The sequence below is a fragment of the Fibroporia radiculosa genome (assembly GCF_000313525.1).
Source record: "Fibroporia radiculosa TFFH 294 genomic supercontigs, scaffold429, whole genome shotgun sequence".
Lineage (NCBI taxonomy): Eukaryota > Fungi > Basidiomycota > Agaricomycetes > Polyporales > Fibroporiaceae > Fibroporia > Fibroporia radiculosa.
This window is the reverse complement of record NW_012133205.1, coordinates 1-17,103: the sequence shown is the minus strand read 5'-3', so window position 1 is coordinate 17,103 and position 17,103 is coordinate 1. Positions and strand designations below refer to the sequence as shown.

The 17,103-nt window shown below is 52.8% G+C and overlaps 6 protein-coding genes across 6 annotated transcripts; 4 read left to right on the top strand and 2 right to left on the bottom strand.

Annotated features, from left to right (window-relative positions):
* Positions 1–1,065: 1,065 nt before the first annotated feature.
* Positions 1,066–1,807, top strand: FIBRA_00970 (uncharacterized protein; the record flags this gene model as incomplete). The annotated part of the gene is made up of 6 exons (XM_012322855.1): positions 1,066–1,146; positions 1,206–1,243; positions 1,296–1,372; positions 1,429–1,514; positions 1,570–1,703; positions 1,753–1,807. 6 exons carry the CDS (start codon positions 1,066–1,068, stop codon positions 1,805–1,807), a joined length of 471 nt encoding a protein of 156 aa, XP_012178245.1.
* A 740-nt stretch (positions 1,808–2,547) lies between these two features.
* FIBRA_00969 (uncharacterized protein) lies at positions 2,548–3,815 on the top strand (the record flags this gene model as incomplete). The annotated part of the gene is made up of 8 exons (XM_012322854.1): positions 2,548–2,874; positions 2,930–3,020; positions 3,080–3,153; positions 3,211–3,256; positions 3,305–3,345; positions 3,402–3,471; positions 3,527–3,746; positions 3,800–3,815. 8 exons carry the CDS (start codon positions 2,548–2,550, stop codon positions 3,813–3,815), a joined length of 885 nt encoding a protein of 294 aa, XP_012178244.1.
* A 497-nt stretch (positions 3,816–4,312) lies between these two features.
* FIBRA_00968 (uncharacterized protein) lies at positions 4,313–7,803 on the top strand (the record flags this gene model as incomplete). The annotated part of the gene is made up of 11 exons (XM_012322853.1): positions 4,313–4,438; positions 4,493–4,595; positions 4,661–4,776; positions 4,836–5,725; positions 5,778–5,820; positions 5,874–6,036; positions 6,100–6,115; positions 6,192–6,434; positions 6,496–6,662; positions 6,717–6,793; positions 6,850–7,803. The coding sequence occupies 11 exons, from the start codon at positions 4,313–4,315 to the stop codon at positions 7,801–7,803; spliced, it is 2,898 nt and encodes a 965-aa protein (XP_012178243.1).
* A 151-nt stretch (positions 7,804–7,954) lies between these two features.
* FIBRA_00967 (uncharacterized protein) lies at positions 7,955–11,303 on the bottom strand (the record flags this gene model as incomplete). The annotated part of the gene is made up of 11 exons (XM_012322852.1): positions 7,955–8,050; positions 8,107–9,362; positions 9,416–10,093; positions 10,144–10,249; positions 10,300–10,401; positions 10,455–10,584; positions 10,634–10,827; positions 10,883–10,991; positions 11,044–11,074; positions 11,130–11,220; positions 11,274–11,303. The coding sequence occupies 11 exons, from the start codon at positions 11,301–11,303 to the stop codon at positions 7,955–7,957; spliced, it is 2,823 nt and encodes a 940-aa protein (XP_012178242.1).
* A 346-nt stretch (positions 11,304–11,649) lies between these two features.
* Positions 11,650–13,184, top strand: FIBRA_00966 (uncharacterized protein; the record flags this gene model as incomplete). Its single annotated transcript, XM_012322851.1, has 8 exons — positions 11,650–11,894; positions 11,951–11,998; positions 12,053–12,140; positions 12,206–12,297; positions 12,346–12,506; positions 12,558–12,630; positions 12,693–12,758; positions 12,818–13,184. 8 exons carry the CDS (start codon positions 11,650–11,652, stop codon positions 13,182–13,184), a joined length of 1,140 nt encoding a protein of 379 aa, XP_012178241.1.
* Positions 13,185–13,643: 459 nt separating this feature from the next.
* FIBRA_00965 (uncharacterized protein) lies at positions 13,644–15,284 on the bottom strand (the record flags this gene model as incomplete). The annotated part of the gene is made up of 4 exons (XM_012322850.1): positions 13,644–13,922; positions 13,988–14,336; positions 14,399–14,422; positions 14,683–15,284. 4 exons carry the CDS (start codon positions 15,282–15,284, stop codon positions 13,644–13,646), a joined length of 1,254 nt encoding a protein of 417 aa, XP_012178240.1.
* Positions 15,285–17,103: the final 1,819 nt, after the last annotated feature.

Sequence of the window (17,103 nt, the reverse complement as noted above, 5' to 3'; positions counted from 1 at the left end):
TAGAACAGACGAGAGGGAGTTGAGTGTCTGGCCTGCAGACGCCCAGATAGACCTGGAGCGCAATAGACGCGAGGCGCGTTCCGACGTCATGCGACGGCGTACAAGTGACTCCGCCGGCGATCCGGCTCGACCTTCTGGACTGATTGACCGTGCGTTCGGTTCGACTCCCGTATCTAGCGCGGCTCGGAACTCGCGACTTCACGCGTCGCTCGAAAAATGCCTCGAGTCTGCCTGAAGCACGCTTCGTTCTTGCAGTTTGGTAACGCTCTGACCTCCGCAAGCCTACTATGTCTTGCGAAAATTTCGCTACTGGTATGGCATTCCTTGACCCGACCGGTGTACCGCGAGGGCGTTGATCAGGCATCCAGAGACACCGACATTATGAGAGCTCGCTTGGCTTAATCTTAACTATTTTTGCGGTCCCGTACACCGGAGGGTGTGTCTGGCAAGCCACGAGATGCCCGCTCAACGTCCAACGGGCTAAGACGAGTGCAACGATATCACGACTGGCGCTGATGTCTTCGACACATCTGGGTACGAGACTAGTACTGGTAGTGAAATCACATATCAGTCTGCTCACAAGACTTCCCCACATGCCCCCCGCAGTGGAGATCCCATATATCTCTTAGGCCTGTCCATTTTTGACCTCTGAGAGATGAAATTACCCTGTGTTGTCGAACCCAGCCGCGTGCTCATGTTCCTCTCCAACACGACTGCAAGTCTACAGAGGCCGCGGACGCTCTGGCAGCGAACAGGCCCCGAGTGGCAAAATTATGTCCGAGGCATGCGAACTGGCAACCAGCCCCGGACGTATGCATTTTCCCAGCCGCCTTGCAACAGGTGACGACCGAGATCAGTTCGAGAACAGACTTGCCCCCTCGCACCGATCAGTCCCGTGTAACACAGTAGCCCTCCGAGTTTCTCCGCGGAGAGTGCAATGAGGAGCGGTTGCACTACATAAATCACCATGCAGGTTTCATGAGGTCTACCAGCGGACCTGCTACTTAACAGCGCCAGCTCCCCTGCCATACTACACCACTCCTCTGCTCCGCGCTTCTCACCATGATGTCCACTATGCTCGCTCATCCTGCCCACCTTCCCCTCCACGTCGAGGCCCCCCAACCAAAGGACGTGGAACTGAACGAGGTGCGCGGTGTTAGTGCGACGTTAAGCTGAGACGGGACCTGCTAACACTTCTCTCGAAGCTCGGTGACCTTCAAGATGCGCTGGAACCCTTTGCACAGTTCGTATCTCTCCTCCGTCAGTACGAGTACCCTTCTGAATCTTGTTGGCAGATTGATCTGTCGGTCTGGTCGATCCATTCGGTTACACTGCACAGTGCCGACGGCGTGCTCATCCTCCTATCCCACATGTGTGTTCCATGTGCTCGTGTGACAGCACATAGCGGCTCACCTAGCTTATGTATAGGTCACGACCTTTACGACCTACATGATTTACGAAGCCGATCGTTGCTGTTCGTGCATAATCTGGTGGAGACGTTAAAGGCTTCTGGAGTGGGTTGCCGATGCCGTTTACGTTCATTTGAAAAAGCTGACGAAAGCTGGCTAGGTCCCCGCGTCATACCGCCTGCAGCCTTCTAACTCTCCGATATGCCTTATCTGTGCGCTTCCACTCGGTCTTGACGCAACGAAAGTCAAGGCCGCAGCCGTAGCAGCGGTCCAGAATGCCCACTTCGAATCAAAGTACGTTATATTTGAATGTGCACAGCGCTTCCTGACGTTCGTTTTGCAGAGAGAAGGCATTGTTAGCCGACTTGCAGGACGGGCTCGCACTTGTCATCACATAACGGACACTATATCCATTTCTCTTACTGATACCAGGGTAACATGACACCCGTATTACTCGATGATATCTGGCTCCTGCTCCTAGTCTGTATCTATATGCCCCTTCTAAGTCGATTTTGATATCTACGTCGCACTAGTCTCCTCATCTATACAACGCCCTCGGTGGGTAGTCGGTAATTTCTTGATCCTGCAGTTAGGAATAGACACAGCTTCGGCTCGTTCGGGTGAACCTCTGCTACTCTATTCGTGCGCTTCTCAGTGTCGTAAGATCGATTATCGAAACGTCGTCATGCATCATGCATCATGGCTCGTCGACATCCTTGTCGAATGAATTTTCCCGAGGATGTCATAACCTTGCTGGACATTTCACCCTCGCTGGATCCGACGGCACTTCGACTCGTGCACGTTGTCTGCTGGTCGAGGTGACGTAGAGGATATATTCGATCAAGTTGGCAAGGCAGATGTTGGAGTGAGATGTTGTAACATATCCGTGTGGTAATGTCTGGTGAAAAGAGATGGACAGCCTCCGTAAATTACTACTCTATGCTGACTTCGTCGTCGTCTGAGAAGCTCGGGGATGAGTTAGGCGCAAGAGCGAACGGCGTCTAATTGGGACGCTCCGGGAACCGAAATTTGCAGTGTGAAACCACGCGCTACTGCCAGCGACGCCGCGGACAGACGCTCAGGCCTATTTGAACCCTTCCTCTCTTTTCACCTGCTCCCATCTCCGACGCCGTCCCCAATGGCCCCTCTCGCTGATCTCCTCGTGCGTACCATCCCGCTCTCGCTGCCCCGCTATGTGCAGAGCTACGTGCCGGGAAAGACCCTGTTGTCGACGCAGCAGGAGGTATGGCCCACGCTCGCCGGGTACCTCGTCGTCGTCTTCATTCTACGCACGTATATGAAAAACCGGCCACCACTGAAGCTCAATGCATTATTCCAACTGCATAACGTCCTCCTCAGTTCAGGTAGCGCACTCCTGCTCGCGCTCATGGCCGAGGAGATTGCGCCTCTGTTCTTCAAGCACGGCCTGTTCTGGTCGATGTGTAGCGACGATATGTGGACGAGTGTCAGTGTCTTTTCTCCCCTGCCTGCGCGCGAGTCGAGCTGACGGTTGTGTCTAGCGGCTGGAGACATACTATATTATCAACTATTACTTTAAGTACCTTGAGCTCCTTGATACGGTCTTCTTGGCCTTGAAGAAGAAGCCGCTCGGTGCGTCGCTTCTGATGCCCTTCTGCACGCGTTGATGCTGACGTCCGTATGTGTGTCAGCTTTCCTGCATGTGTATCACCATTCTGCCACTGCTCTGCTCTGCTACACTCAGCTTAACGGAAGGACCAGCGTGGTACGTGGCAAGCGCTGAGACATGTATCATGCGGCCGGCCTGATCGTTCATTATCAGCAATGGATCCCCATCACGATCAATTTGTCTGTCCATGTTCTAATGTGTGAGTGACCATGCGATGTGTCAAGATTCGCGTGTTGAGTGTTTGCAGACTACTACTACTATGCGACTGCTGGTGGTGCCAAGATATGGGTACGCACATGGTAACCTAACACATGCCATCAACTGACGATGGACTACTGTTGCAGTGGAAGAAATACTTGACGACTATGCAAATTGTTCAATTTGTCATTGATCTCTTCGCCGTGTACTTTGCGAGTGAGTTAACGGTCGACCTCATAGGCGTGTGGTGCTGACCATGACGTTCTCTCAGCGTACTCGTATTATGCCTCCATGTACCGATGGAACGTACCCAATCTTGGATCGTGCGCTGGGACGGAGTCTGCTGCGTTGTTTGGCTGCTTGCTCCTGTCGAGCTATCTTGTCTTGTTCATCCAATTCTACATTCAAACGTACAAGAAGCCGGGTAAGGGCAAAGGATCGCAGGCAAACGGCAAGGCGATCGCCAACGGCAATGGTGTTGCGAACGGACAGTAAGTGCCTCATAGCTGAGTGATGGGGTGGGTCGTGCTGATGGGTCATGCAGCCATAAGATGGAGTAAGGGGGTGCTTCACGGGCGTGATATACGTGCGGCTTGGGCACGCGCAAAAGCTGACGAAGAGCTCGGCGGCGGGTTCGTATCGACGATGGCGGCAGTATACCCCCGGGGATGCAAGATAAACTTTCCTGAGCAAAGAGGCGTTTACATACTGATTTAGAGTATATCCTTTTAGTTGTATATTGGGTTAAGCCCGGCCACGTTTGTTTGTGGGCGGGCGTGGAGCAGTCGGATTGTCGAGTAGCGTAGAGCGGGCAATGCATAAGCCGCACTTGCACCTGATTGGCTGTCGGATGAGATCTGATCGTGCGACGACCGATCGTGCCCTCCTTGTCCCCGACCTCGACCCTGTCCTCCTTGTCCCCTACCTCGACCCTGCCCCCTCCCCCTTTCTCTCTCCCCGCCGCGGTCGCTGCCTGTATACTGCTCTGCTGTACTCGTTCCTGCAATTTCATTCTTCTCGTCTTTGTAGTCTTTGTTGTGAACTAGTCTTGTAGCCCATGTCACGATCCACCGACCACTCCCGTACAAAATTACACTCCAAATCTACTTCGTCGCCCGACAAACACTTTCATGTCCCCATAGATCTGTACTTGTCTCCAAGAGAGGCTGCTGCTATTCGCAAAGTGTGTCGCATTCTTCGCTGATCGGAACTGCCCCTACATCCCTCTTTTCTTCAGCCTGCCGTGTTGTACAAAAGAAGCCAAGATAGACTCGACAAACCTCCCGACCCAGCCAGATCTACACGCGGTCCTGCCGACAGCGCTTCCAGGAAGGTCAAAGGTATCTTGCCGCTACTGCTTCGCTTTCCTGATCCTGAGCTCACTTTGCGTGTTGTCCGTTCACAGAAAAAGCAAGCTGGCTGAGCCTCGGCCGCAACTCTACCTCTGCCGGCCTGTGGAAACCCGCGACTTGCACGTTAGTCGAAGAGGAAGAGGGCTGTCTTCTCAATGTCTTCATAGAAGTATGCCCCATAGGTCCTGATCAACTGATATTGCTATCTGACATCATTATCATAGCAAGACACCGTACTTTACAAATCGGTCTATGTCTATCTCCTTAATCACACAGATATTCGCCCTGTACATCACTCTCTTTTTGACCGCACAAACTGTCTGGGAATCTACTGCGTTGCGTGCGTTCCACTTCCCAGTATTCTCCCCACCGAACCTGGCTAACCCGCTGGCCAGCGGCCAGACATGGTGCTCTTTTCCTCTCGTTGAGCCGCTCTTTGTACATTTCCCTGACAACGCTACTCTCCACGCATGGCTCGCTCTCCTCCGCTCCTATGCCCAGCCCGAGGCCTACGGTCGCTGGCTTGCGCCTACTGACGGCGGCCTCTACCGCATGTGGCGCCAGGTCGAGCTTACATGTCTCCAGGGCCGCAACCTCGGCGCTTCCCGCCCGCTCTCTGGCGTCTTCTCCGACGACACCTCTGCCCCTAATGTGGGCTTCGGCGTTGGTGCGTCGGGCGATCCTGACAAGGAACGTCCGATTGATCCTGGCGGGGGTGGAGGCGGTGTGTCGTCATCAGTAAGCGCGTCAGGGTCTGCATCCTCTGGGATCGCATCCCCGGACGCGCTCGACATCGACGTATATGCGGAGGTGTTCGTGAACGGTAGCCTCTGCGGACGGACGACGGTTAAGCGTGGCGTTGGCGCGCCAGACTGGCAGGAGCGTTTCGTGTTTGCGGATCTCCCTCCGTTTGAGACTCTCGAGGTCGTCCTCTGGCGCGAGAAGCGTCTCGCCCGTCCAGCGGTGCTCGGGAGCGTCATCATCGTGCTCCCGAACTTTCGCCGTGGGGAGTCGATCGAGGGCTGGTTCCCAGTCCTTGCAGGTGTGGGTCCTGGAGGTGGGGTAGACGCGGCATATATGCAAGCGGGGGAGATGCGTCTGCGGGTGCGCGTCGACGAGTAGGCTTTTATCAACAAGGTCATGACTATATGCTAAATATCTACACTTTAGGGAGATTATCTTGCCGTTCTCAGAGTACGCCGCTGTCCTTGATGTGCATATATATGCGTTATTATGTGTTCACTAGCTAAAAAGTGTGTTTTGTAGACATTTACCTCAAGGAACAGCCTCGACTGGATGCGCGATCTCGAAGTGAAATTCAGGCTAAAGAGTATAGCGCATCACATCATATCCATCGCCATTGCAAAGGACATGCTTGTTGATAACATCATGGAGCTCGCTGACCGCGAAGTCGACGGCACCCCAACATGTGAGTTCGCGTTCCTGCAGCGTGTGGGGCACTCTTTCACAGGCTCGTATTGACACCGTTCAGCACACAATACACTCTTGTGAGTCCTTCTTACCATCTCCGTTGCTCTTCGACGCATGTCCCCGGCTGCATGAGCTGATGCGACGCGATCTTAGTCGTGGAAACACAGTGCTCACGAAGACGATGGAAATGTATATGTCGTGGTACGGCTCGGCATTCCTTGAGGCAAGCATCGGTGCTACTGTACGTCGGCTCTGTGCAGAACGGGTTGCCATCGAGGTCGATCCGGTTCGTAGTGGGAAGGGATCGAAGAACGCTGAGAAGAACGTCGAGTTACTCGTGTACTGGTGCCAGGAGTTCTGGGGAGGGATCTATGACGCGCGAAAACTGTGCCCTCCGTATGTCGTCATATCACTTTCATTTGCTGTTATTGATAAAGTTATGTTACCGGGATGATAGCGAAATGCGCAGACTCTTCCAGCATGTACGCAGGTTGGTGGAGAAACGCTACTGCGTGAATGCCAATCAGAATATGGAGTTGCCACGGCAGAGCGTATCCGCGTTCTGCTTCCTTCGGTTCATAGTCCCAGCGATCTTGCACCCACACTTGTTCGGTCTTTGGCCAGGTATGCTGTGCTGTATAGACCCCGGGTTTTGCATTCTCATCGCTAGTACTCCAGGCATGCCCGAGGTCCGAGTGCAGCGGAGTTTAACACTGATTGCAAAGGTTATACAGAACTTGGCCAACCTCAATGCCGTGAGCTTTCTTCCTGTCCATTCTCACAGACACTGACTCGTACTCTGGCTTGCAAGGTGGTCCGGAAAGAACAATTCATGCGCGGTGTCAAGGACTTCCTGACTAGCAGTCTGCAGGGCATGGTAGACTACATAGCTGTCATATCCACACCCGAGCCTGAACATACAAGAGCTTCAGCGTCATCAACACTTGACAAGAACGAGGAGCTACGCATTCTGGGGATGTTGCGCCAACGCGGGCTCGCTGCACCGGTACTCCACCGTGAGGCGACACCGATCCCACCGCATCTGTTGGACCTCTCGAAGCACCTCGCCGTCCTTACCTCAGTCGTCGTGCGCCACTCCCGATCGCACAATTATGTGCCTTCTCAGCCTTCTAGTTCTGCCCCCGCCTCGGACTCCGAGCAGCAATTTGATTCCTTTTGTAGGCGATGTCTCGAGGTGGAGGAGCAGGCATTGCGCCGTGTGAGCCAGCTCGCGAGTAGGCCTGGTAGGCGGCGAGATTCTAGCGTGAGCACGTCTTCTCCGCTCGCAATGAGCGTCCCACTGCCACCGTCTCCCACGTCGCCGATTCAGATTCCCAGACGCGGGCGGCGCATATCAGTCCTGCATGGGAATCGGTCTACACGGAGGCTGCCACGTCCGCGCACCGCGCCACACGAGCAAGATGCCTCGGGTTCTCAGAACACCGAGGCGTCTGACGATGCATCTGTGCCACAGAGCCCCACGGTGGGCACCGACTACTCTGGTCCTACAATCTCGCAGTCAGCACCCGACATAAGTGCGCCAGTGCAGAGTACGCGAGACCAGACGCGTTCACTGCGTAGCCCACGACCATCCCTTACTCATCATCCACGGTCATCTTCGACAGACTCGGCGCTCATGAGCAGAGGCATGCGGGAGAGGCTATCCCTGGTGTCGAGTGGGACGCGTAAAGCTCTGTCCGACCTGCCAGACGACACGACCAGGAAGCGGAAGGGCATCTTCCGCGGAATATTGGGTCGCCGATGACGCATCGTGCTGTCTACTCACCTGCTCTTACTCCTATTATGATTCATTACCACCAGCGCAGATACGATTATTGGCAGTCAGTATATCATACATGTACTATGTAACTCCGTATATCAGTCCTAGACAAGATGGGCAGCAGAAATCGTCATGGTCATGACTGGGAGTCCGTACTCAGTGGCTTTTGAATCAATCTCTGAACTTCCGCGGCGACGTCCTCTGATGTACTCCGTACGGTAATCCGACAAAGCTATGCCATAGTCTGTGAGCGTTACAAAAATAGCGAGCATTAGCAAACGGACGCACCCGAGCTTCTCGATTTGGTTCCAGTCGCATCAGACAGCCGACCTTTCCGTCGACAGCCATGTGCAGAATACCTGCAGCGACAACATTGTTGGGATTCGGGTCGATACCCTCAAGGACATTCAAGCAGAAGCCCGACACGACCTGTCGCTGCTTCTCCCTGTCAATATGCCCAGACTCATCGAGGCCGATAGGGAATACGTTCTGCGCCTCTCGTGGCGGACCGCCAATAAGCCTCCAGCGTTCGAAGAAGTCCGCCTGGCCAAGTTTAACATGTTCCACAAACTTAGTGAGGACGATGGGCAGCCTGACTGCGATCGTCTGGTGGGAGCCAGCCAAGAACGACACGCTAAGGATGGGAGGTTTCGTGAAAGGCTTCTTGCACTCCACTTGCATGAGCTGTTGTGTCTGGGTGCGTGGGGAGATTATGCTCGGCGCAATTTTGGCAAACGTCACGGACAACGCCTCGGGCTCGTCGACGTGCAGCGTCGCGGTGAACGACGTGAGTGGAACGGAGATCTTGTTGCCCATGTACACCGCAATTTGGCCAAGATGTCCGTGGTACCGAGACTTGATTCCAATCTGTATTTGTACGTCCTCATACAAGACGCCTTCGGTGCTGTGGAGAAGTTTATCAAACCATCGTTCGACGTTGGGGCTGACGGTGAGTCGAGGGAGGCCCATTTCAGCGAGAGTTGCTGGTGCTTGTGAAGATAGGTTTTGACTCGCAGATGGCGTAACAATACTAGAGGGAGAGGCTGTTATTTCCAAGCCCATGAGTGAATTCGCGATATCAGTAGCATCATTCGGTGCCGCAGTCCCGTTTCCATTAATCTCGAGTAGCGTCGGTTTCGTCGAGACTTTCCTGGTCGCCTCTCGATCTAAGGTGGTTTCCTTGTCGCCATGTTTGACCTTGAGCCTGCCAAGGAGAGCACTTTCTCGTGGTGGGAATGGTGGGATCTCCTCACAGATATTCTGAAGCAGCTCATCATCGTCAGGCCTTGACGTGAGTGCATAGAACTCGCAGGCACGTTGTTGAAGGTCGACATCCAAAACGTGACGATATCGTTCGAAGACATTGACCAGCTGAGGTTTGATTTCAGGGAAGACGTTCACCCACTTAAGGTATGTCGATAGCAGAAGAGATCGTGTGGGCGCCACGCAGAACTGTGATTTTGAGTGGAGGACCTGGAACTGGTCCATCGGACTGTATCCTGGCTCATTTGCGATCAGATGTCCATATTCGCCAAGAATGTAACCTAGCCTCGAAGTCAAATTGTGTGCAGACGCATTGAGATGAGAAGATACACACCGCCAACTTTGACCAGACTCTCATGTGATGAAGGAGATCTAAGGTACTCGAAGACGACCTTCGCCGCGTAGGCTTGTAGATCCTCAGTGTTCGTTACAATCTGTACAACACGGTACCAGACCTCTTCCCCGACATGGTCACCGGCTGCGCTGAGCAGCTCCAGTATAGTATCCACGTACCACTTATAGGTACTCGCATACTTCTCAGTCAGGATTGCAATCTTCAACACCATCTCCTCCCGCAACCCGTAATCTGCGATCTTTAAATAACGCAGAAGTTCACCCACGATGAGCTCTGAGTTGTCCGTGTCACACATGCTGTATAGAAGGTCCAGCGCACGGCGTCGCACAGAAATATCCTTGTCACGGAGAGAAAGAATAATGGTTGCCTGGTGCTTCTTTATTGCGCCTAAATTGTCTGTACGCGCAGCAAGATGTGCCATGGTATCGAGACCAAGGTAACGCACATTTGTCTCCTTCGAGCTAATGAAGCGAGCAAGGAGCACGGCGGCGGTAGAAACGAGAGGAGAATTGGTGTCCAAGTGGATTGCCAGACTAATGGCTTCAAAAAGAATAGCGTGCTGAGCATTGTTATGTTGCACGTTCTTTGAAGGCTCTGCGCAATTGTTCATGACGGTTTGAAGAACCTCGTGCATAACATTGCGAATGGTGGTATCGTCTGGCATAAATGTCAGTGATCGATAGACGAAACATGAATCGCACCCAGACCTGAGGGTGGGTAATATTGCAGCAATCGTAACAGTTTCACTTGCAACCACGGACTGGGTACTCTATAGTACGCATACTCTGCTTTGAACTCGTGTTGGATCACAAGCTGATCATGAAGTCAGTATCCACACGTCCATAAGCCCGACGCGCACTTACACGGTACAGACGATCGACGGCCTTCTGGTAACATACCGCATAGGCGTCAAGATGATCTTGCGCCATGGCCATAACCAAACTGGTGACACAAATCACTACACCCTTCGCATCCAGTAAGGTTGAAGGCGAATCCAGATGACAAGATTCAGACTCACAAGGTCCATATCATCCATGATTGATATGATGCGCAATGCCCATTCGGCGGCGGGTATAACATCTGGGTGTTTCCTGTATAATCTGAGCAAAGTCAGAGCAGCCTTCTTTCTGACAACACTAGGCGACGTCCTGCGCGCGAGATCAGCACTAGTACATTAGACCTCGGGCGGCTACGCACGGCGAAATAAGTAAACGATGGACGTCTTCCGCGAGAGCCTCAGCCATTTCCGTCCCTCCGACGTTAGCTATCGCATGCAAAGCCAGACAGTTGCTGATCTCATTATTGTCATTAAGATCTTTGCGAATTGAGTTCACAACGAGTCGTAGAAAATCCGAGTTCTCATGCATGAGCAGGGTGACGGCGAGGTAACCCTAACTCGAGACTTGGATCAATGGATCGACAAGGCGCGCAACTCGGGCTGCTCACGATCTGCTTCTCGCTGTATTTGGAGCTGGAAATCAGATTCACAGCTTCCATATGGCCGACATCGACCTTGTAACCTAGGATATACGTGAATATGACCTTGGCGACGTATCTTGGTGAACGAGTGGGTCAATGTAAGCGCAGTCAGCGAATGCCCGACTTACTTCTTCTTTTGATACCCATCCAGGTTTCCATCTAGAGAGTGGTTCAGTATATGGTTACGACGACAAGTCGCGTTCCGATAGGGCACCTTTAAACCTCTTCCTGATATTCGCCATCTCTTTGTTGATCCTTTTCTCTTCAAGTTCGCGGACCCTCGCCCCACGTATGTCCGCAATGAACTAGACGCGTCAATTAGAGCCTGTACCGCGAAAGAGCGCGAGAGGAGACAGACCTGCGTGAGGCCACGCATATTAGTCGCCATCTTGGCGGCGTCACTCGGGCGACAGGCCCACACTCAGCTCGTCAGAGAGTGAATTTATGTGATCCAGAGAGAGGGAAGTAGAAATGTCGTATGCGCTCGTCGCCAGTGGAGGCGAGCGGGGAGACAGAGCAGGTCTGCGAGGACGAGTCTGAAGGATGGCTGAGAGGTGGGAGAAGCGCCCGTCCCGGTGGTGACCGGTGAGATCCCCGCACGATCGCGCCAAGCAGCCCCACTCAGGCTCATCCATCTTCATGGAGTCCCAGTCCGTCCCGCCTGTCCCTGTCTGTCTTCAGCATATTACCCGCCCTTTCTTTCCTCCACCACGCGCAGATTCGCAGAGCACCTCATGGCCGGATTCGACACCGTCTTCCCCGCAGACTCGGTCGAGTTCTGTCCCCACCCCGACGCAGCCAATCTCCTCGTCTGCGGCACATATCAACTCGACAAAGGCGAGGACAGTATGTTCCCCCAGGAAGACGACTGTGGCGCATATACGCCTCCAGACTCTCCGCAGACACAGTCAGAGGCAAAGCAGAGCCGGAGAGGCGAATGCTTGCTTCTCCGTGTCGATCCTGGGCATACAGAGCCATTGTGCGTACAAATTGCTTGTTAGTTATCCTCCAGGACCCCTCAACACCGGATGACAGCTCCTTGCTGCAGGAGACTTCTCTCCCCGCGGTCCTAGACATGAAATGGTGCCAACAATAATATGTTCCCCCTTTATGTTTCACCAAGGCTTTTTCCCTCAGGTGCCATACCGATCCGTCTGTCCCACCGACTCTTGCTATCGCTGAATCGGAAGGAGACGTGACATTACATACGTTGCAAATCCAGGAGGTAAGCTCGCATCGGCCGACTGAGATGTTGAGCATAGCGAGAGTCGCCCATGGTCTCGCTTGTAGGGTGCTCTAGACAAGGTCTTGACCGTACAGTGTGCACCGGAGGATGTGCTCTGTCTGTCTCTCGACTGGTCTAATCGTCGTTTCTCTAGCACGTAAGCCTGTCTTTTGAAATGTATTTTGCTTTATTTAATGCCGAGCAGTTCTTTGGGATCCCTCGTAACATCCCTCTCAGACGGGGACCTAGCTTTGCTCCGCAGCGATAGCAACACAGGCTTGACAGTCACAGAGAAATGGCATGCACATGACTATGAACCGTGGATTGCTGCATGGAATTATTGGGACAACAACGTTGTGTACTCCGGTGCGCAGTGTCTCAGCCACTGTCATTCGGCCTGTAACCGCATCCATTCAGGAGGCGACGATTTAAAGATGAAAGCCTGGGATATCCGGAGAAGCTTATCGGAACCCATATTCGTAAACAAACGGTGTGTGCCAACGCATTGCTATGACCCCCTCTTCGATGTCACTCCCTCAAATGTTTCTTTAGATTCGATGCAGGTGTAACGACTATCCAGAGTCATCCTTACATCGAACACCTCATCGCGGTTGGCAGGTAAAATTTTTCTCTAACAAGGATGCTCTCTTGCCCACGAACAAACACTATTCGACCAGCTACGACAGCACCGTCCGACTGTTTGACACGCGCAAACCGCTCACACCGCTCACGCAGGCAGAAGTCGGTGGTGGAGTATGGCGGGTCAAGTGGCACCCCACCGCCCAACGTCAGAACGACTTACTTGTCGCGTGCATGCACGATGGCTTCAAAATCGTCCGCTTTAATCTTGACGGTGCCGGCAACACCGGTTTTGCGCCGCAGGGTGACGCGCAGGTGCCGCAATGGCAAATCACGAAGCGTTTTGATGAACACACGTCGTTAGCATATGGGGTAGATTGGTCATTTGGAGGGGCGAAGGATGGTACTACGCTTGTGGCGAGTTGTTCGTTCTACGACCATACATTGCATTGGTGGAAAGGTTAGATGAACGTACAATCAATGTAACTATTTGTCTGGGTTGCCATTATTCAATGTCTTTGAGGGGCTGGCCTACTTTCGAGGGTATCAAGGATAGTCTATCATAAATTTAATAAATGTCAGTAGGAGCAGAGGGAGCATGATTTTGATCGTCTGGGTTTGGCGGCGCACTGGCTTTCCGTTTACGTTTCCATAGACCGGAAGTCGGTCCTTTCAAGACGAAGTCTACCGTCCAGCGTGATAGGCCACGCAGAGTGTCCGGCCGATGGACAGCCGCGGTCAGAATAGCGGATAACGAAAGTGCGAATATGAGCCTATTCACGAGTGCCGGAACGTCAGGACACCAGACACGCTAGTACGAAACCTTGCCAACCTTTCAATATATTTCATCGATCTGCTTCCACTCCTTAGCCACCTCTCCGGTAAACATGCCCTGATCGCTCGCGGAAACACATATAACGCGATCTAGCCTCTTCTCCGTCCTTCCTCGATCCATATACTCCCACCACAAACCAGACTTCCAACAAACGTGCATCCAAATGGCCCGTCCCAGAAGTCGTGCGAGATCCATGGGAAGAGACGGGCAAGGAACAGCGTGCGCGTAAGACATACAGCGACCCATATGGAAGAGACAAACGCGCTCAGGAATGACGCGCTTCGCAGGACAGAGAGCGTCGTACGAAGAAGACGGGGCGCTTGGAGGAGCGCCCTAGGCCGCGTGAGAAGGATAGGGAGAAAATGAACCTGGCAGGGCAGTATCTCGTGAATAACGAGAATACCGAGAACTCTTCATAACATAAAATACCAACCGGGAGATAGAGAGCCAGCGCCTCGACGAAAGCTTGAGCGCCCCTAATCGTTGCATTTGCTGTGCAGCTGCCACCTGTTACCGTCCCGTGGACCAGTTCGCATGGCAAGCCACCTAGTCCATTTCTCCCACGCACTCCAAGTGTTTTCCATACCGCATTCGCCTGTACACCACCGTAAGCCGGTAGAAGCGCAGGATCTCCCCATGCAGAAGGATACCCGAGAGTGCGAGAGATAGACGACACCAAGTCGGGCTGTACCGAGACATGTCGTCTGTAAGACCAAGCGCCGGAACGTATGGCGCGCAAGGCCTCCAAAAGACGAACATCAATATTGGCCAAGGTCATGATCCTTAAGGGCCAGATTCGTCATCTGTGCGCAGACATGAAGAATAATGTCAGGCAAACACGCACCATTTATTGTACGAGCGGGGAAGCCTATAAATACTGTATTTAGTAAAAATCACCAGGAAGCTATAGTCGGAAGACAACCTTTCAGGCTCATAGAAGAAGCACCACATTATTCTGTCAAACTACACCGTAAGCTCGGTGGAAGAGCTGTGGAGGGATTCTACACCAACCGAGCACTGCAAGCCCAAAATATCAAGGCATCCAATCTGGTCCTGAGAACTCTTTTGCGGTTCACTGGTTCTCCGCTTTTGTTTGAAGAGTCTTTATGGCCAGTCGGCATGCAGTACCTGCTGATTGCCATCTGGAACAGGGAGTCCATCGCGCGCACCAGTAGCAACAATGTCAAGTCCAGGGTAATCGAAGGTCGTATACGGGCGCGCTGTAGCTGAGGGGAAGCCGTGTCAGATAGTGGGAGTGTCAGTGGGATATCAACCCGATGAGATGGGTGTACGCGTGAACGTCTTGAGTGGAAGAGAGTGATAGCCAGCAAGGAAGAGAGCACGTTGGCTATGAAAGTCCTGTGAGAGCTCGTCAATGAAGATAGCCGGTCTCGTATTTTCGTCAACTCAGTATCACTCGCCCAGCCAGTGTCGTCGGCCGTCTTGGTATCGAGGAGGTCCCAGAGCCGCCTTAACGTTGCCCCGCCACCAACGGCGACGGTCATAGCAAACGCAAACCCGGACATGCCGAGTTCCCTACGAAGGATCTTCTTCAATCGCGCCACTCCATTTCGCCTCAATTTTGCAGATGTGAGGAATGGAAAAAGAGCGGGGCCGAGCGACAAGGAGAGTGAGAGGGCGTAGGTTCGAAGGGAGATCTGTAGAGGATGATCACGAGGGACTGGATGAGATGCGGGTCTCTTGAGGCATTTTTTCGCGTCCGAGTCCATGAGGGGGTCCGTTGACTACGCATGCACTGCTAACGAGTGCAGCGACGAGGTGGCTCACGCTGGGTGACGACTCACAAGGTTGTAGGCTGAAATCACATGCGCAGCACGATCGGGTAGATTCAAGCCACCCGATTGGCGCCAAGTTGCAAGCGGCTAGCCGCCCTCCTTGTGCGCACTCGTAGCTTCATCTGAGTGGTAACATGATGAAGGTGCCGCGCACGACTACGTATACCATGACGGTGCATTATGCATCTTCCTGGATCTCCTGCTCATACCATATACCCCCCTTGAGTGCACCTTCAAGATCTACGTCTGCAGTGCCAGACGTATTCACCTCCCTCCTACCATCGTGCCGTGGTCCACAGCGAAATTTTTCAATCTACTGGAGGCACACACACTGTACCTCACAGGGCTGAGTAGGTCTTGTGGTGCATCACAGTACCCTTGAGTTGGTGTTCGCGCACATCTACTCCACACACCGCGAGTGGTCATTGTTGTGGTATCCTCGCCTTTGCAGTCACCTGCCTCGTCCTTCGACAAAATCTATCAAAGAACGACTACGGTTCTTTCAACAGTGCCGAACAGTCTGAGTTGATGATGCTTCAGGGATGACTCACCTAGTATTACATATCTAACGGTGACTTTCAGTCGCTGTCCGTCACTGTAAGTACATTGTAAATAGAGGAAGTAGAACGGAAAACGTACGTGATGCTTCAAGGATGATTCGCCTGAAGCACCGATGTACGTAGAGTAGGAATCTAAACATCTATTGATCCCAGGAGCCCAAGCCTGAGTCTGGGTTGGGGGAGGGCAGACGTTGAAACGTTGAAACCTTTCAGTCGATATTTTTGCCCCATCTCGCATTCATCCCGCAGTGTGTGCGACGCTCACAATCTCTATCGCCCCCACGCGAAAATTTTCTTCTCTCGGCCCACAACAGCAAGTTTTGTAGGAAGAGCCTACATCCAACAGTGCAGCGGACGTGACAATTGCGATCCATAAACAATCCTCAGAAGGGGACACTCATATGATGCCCTCTACCCTGAGCATCACCTTCAATACGAAGAAAACCGCTGATCTCTAAATGTCGTTGATCGCGAAATTGAAACACGAGGATATCACGCCGCTGGCTTCAATTTGGCAACCAGCTTGGCTGGAGCCTGGGAGGGATGATCGATGATCATCGTTCACTCCCGCGCATCTCTGGACACTTTCCGCCACAACGGGTGGAACAAGGTGGAACAGTGCCATATTGCCTAGCTACGAGGGACAATGTCTCGTGCGGCACAGCACGGCAGATAGATTAGAGTAAGTATTGACGCAGACCGGCCAAGCTGTGCCAAAGCGTTGAACACCATCTGCGATACTTGCAATCACTGCTACACGTCGACGGAACACGCTACTGACGATAAAGCACGAGCACGGAGATTATATTTCTACCTATACAACGATTATCTGCAATAACGCTACAAATAGCAGAACTTGAGACACGTAGGCCAGTATATCATGGTGGTCAATGGGAAGAAGAACAGGTCAGATTGTCAGTCTGATGAATTGCATGTAGGGGATAGAAGTATGCTTACTTATGACATTTAATAGGTAAGCTATAGGTTGGTATGTCACTCGCTAGAGACTTCGGGCTCACGCTGCCCATTGAGTGTTAGTAAAGACCTACTACAGGATTTCTTCGAGCCGTTACTTACGCGCCAGTCAGGTGCACCGGGACCTCCGGTTTGGCGCTGTGGATGAGAGCTATGTCATTATGTGCTTAGGAACTCCTCGAGGAATAACTTACGCGCCAGTCAGGTGCACCGGGCCC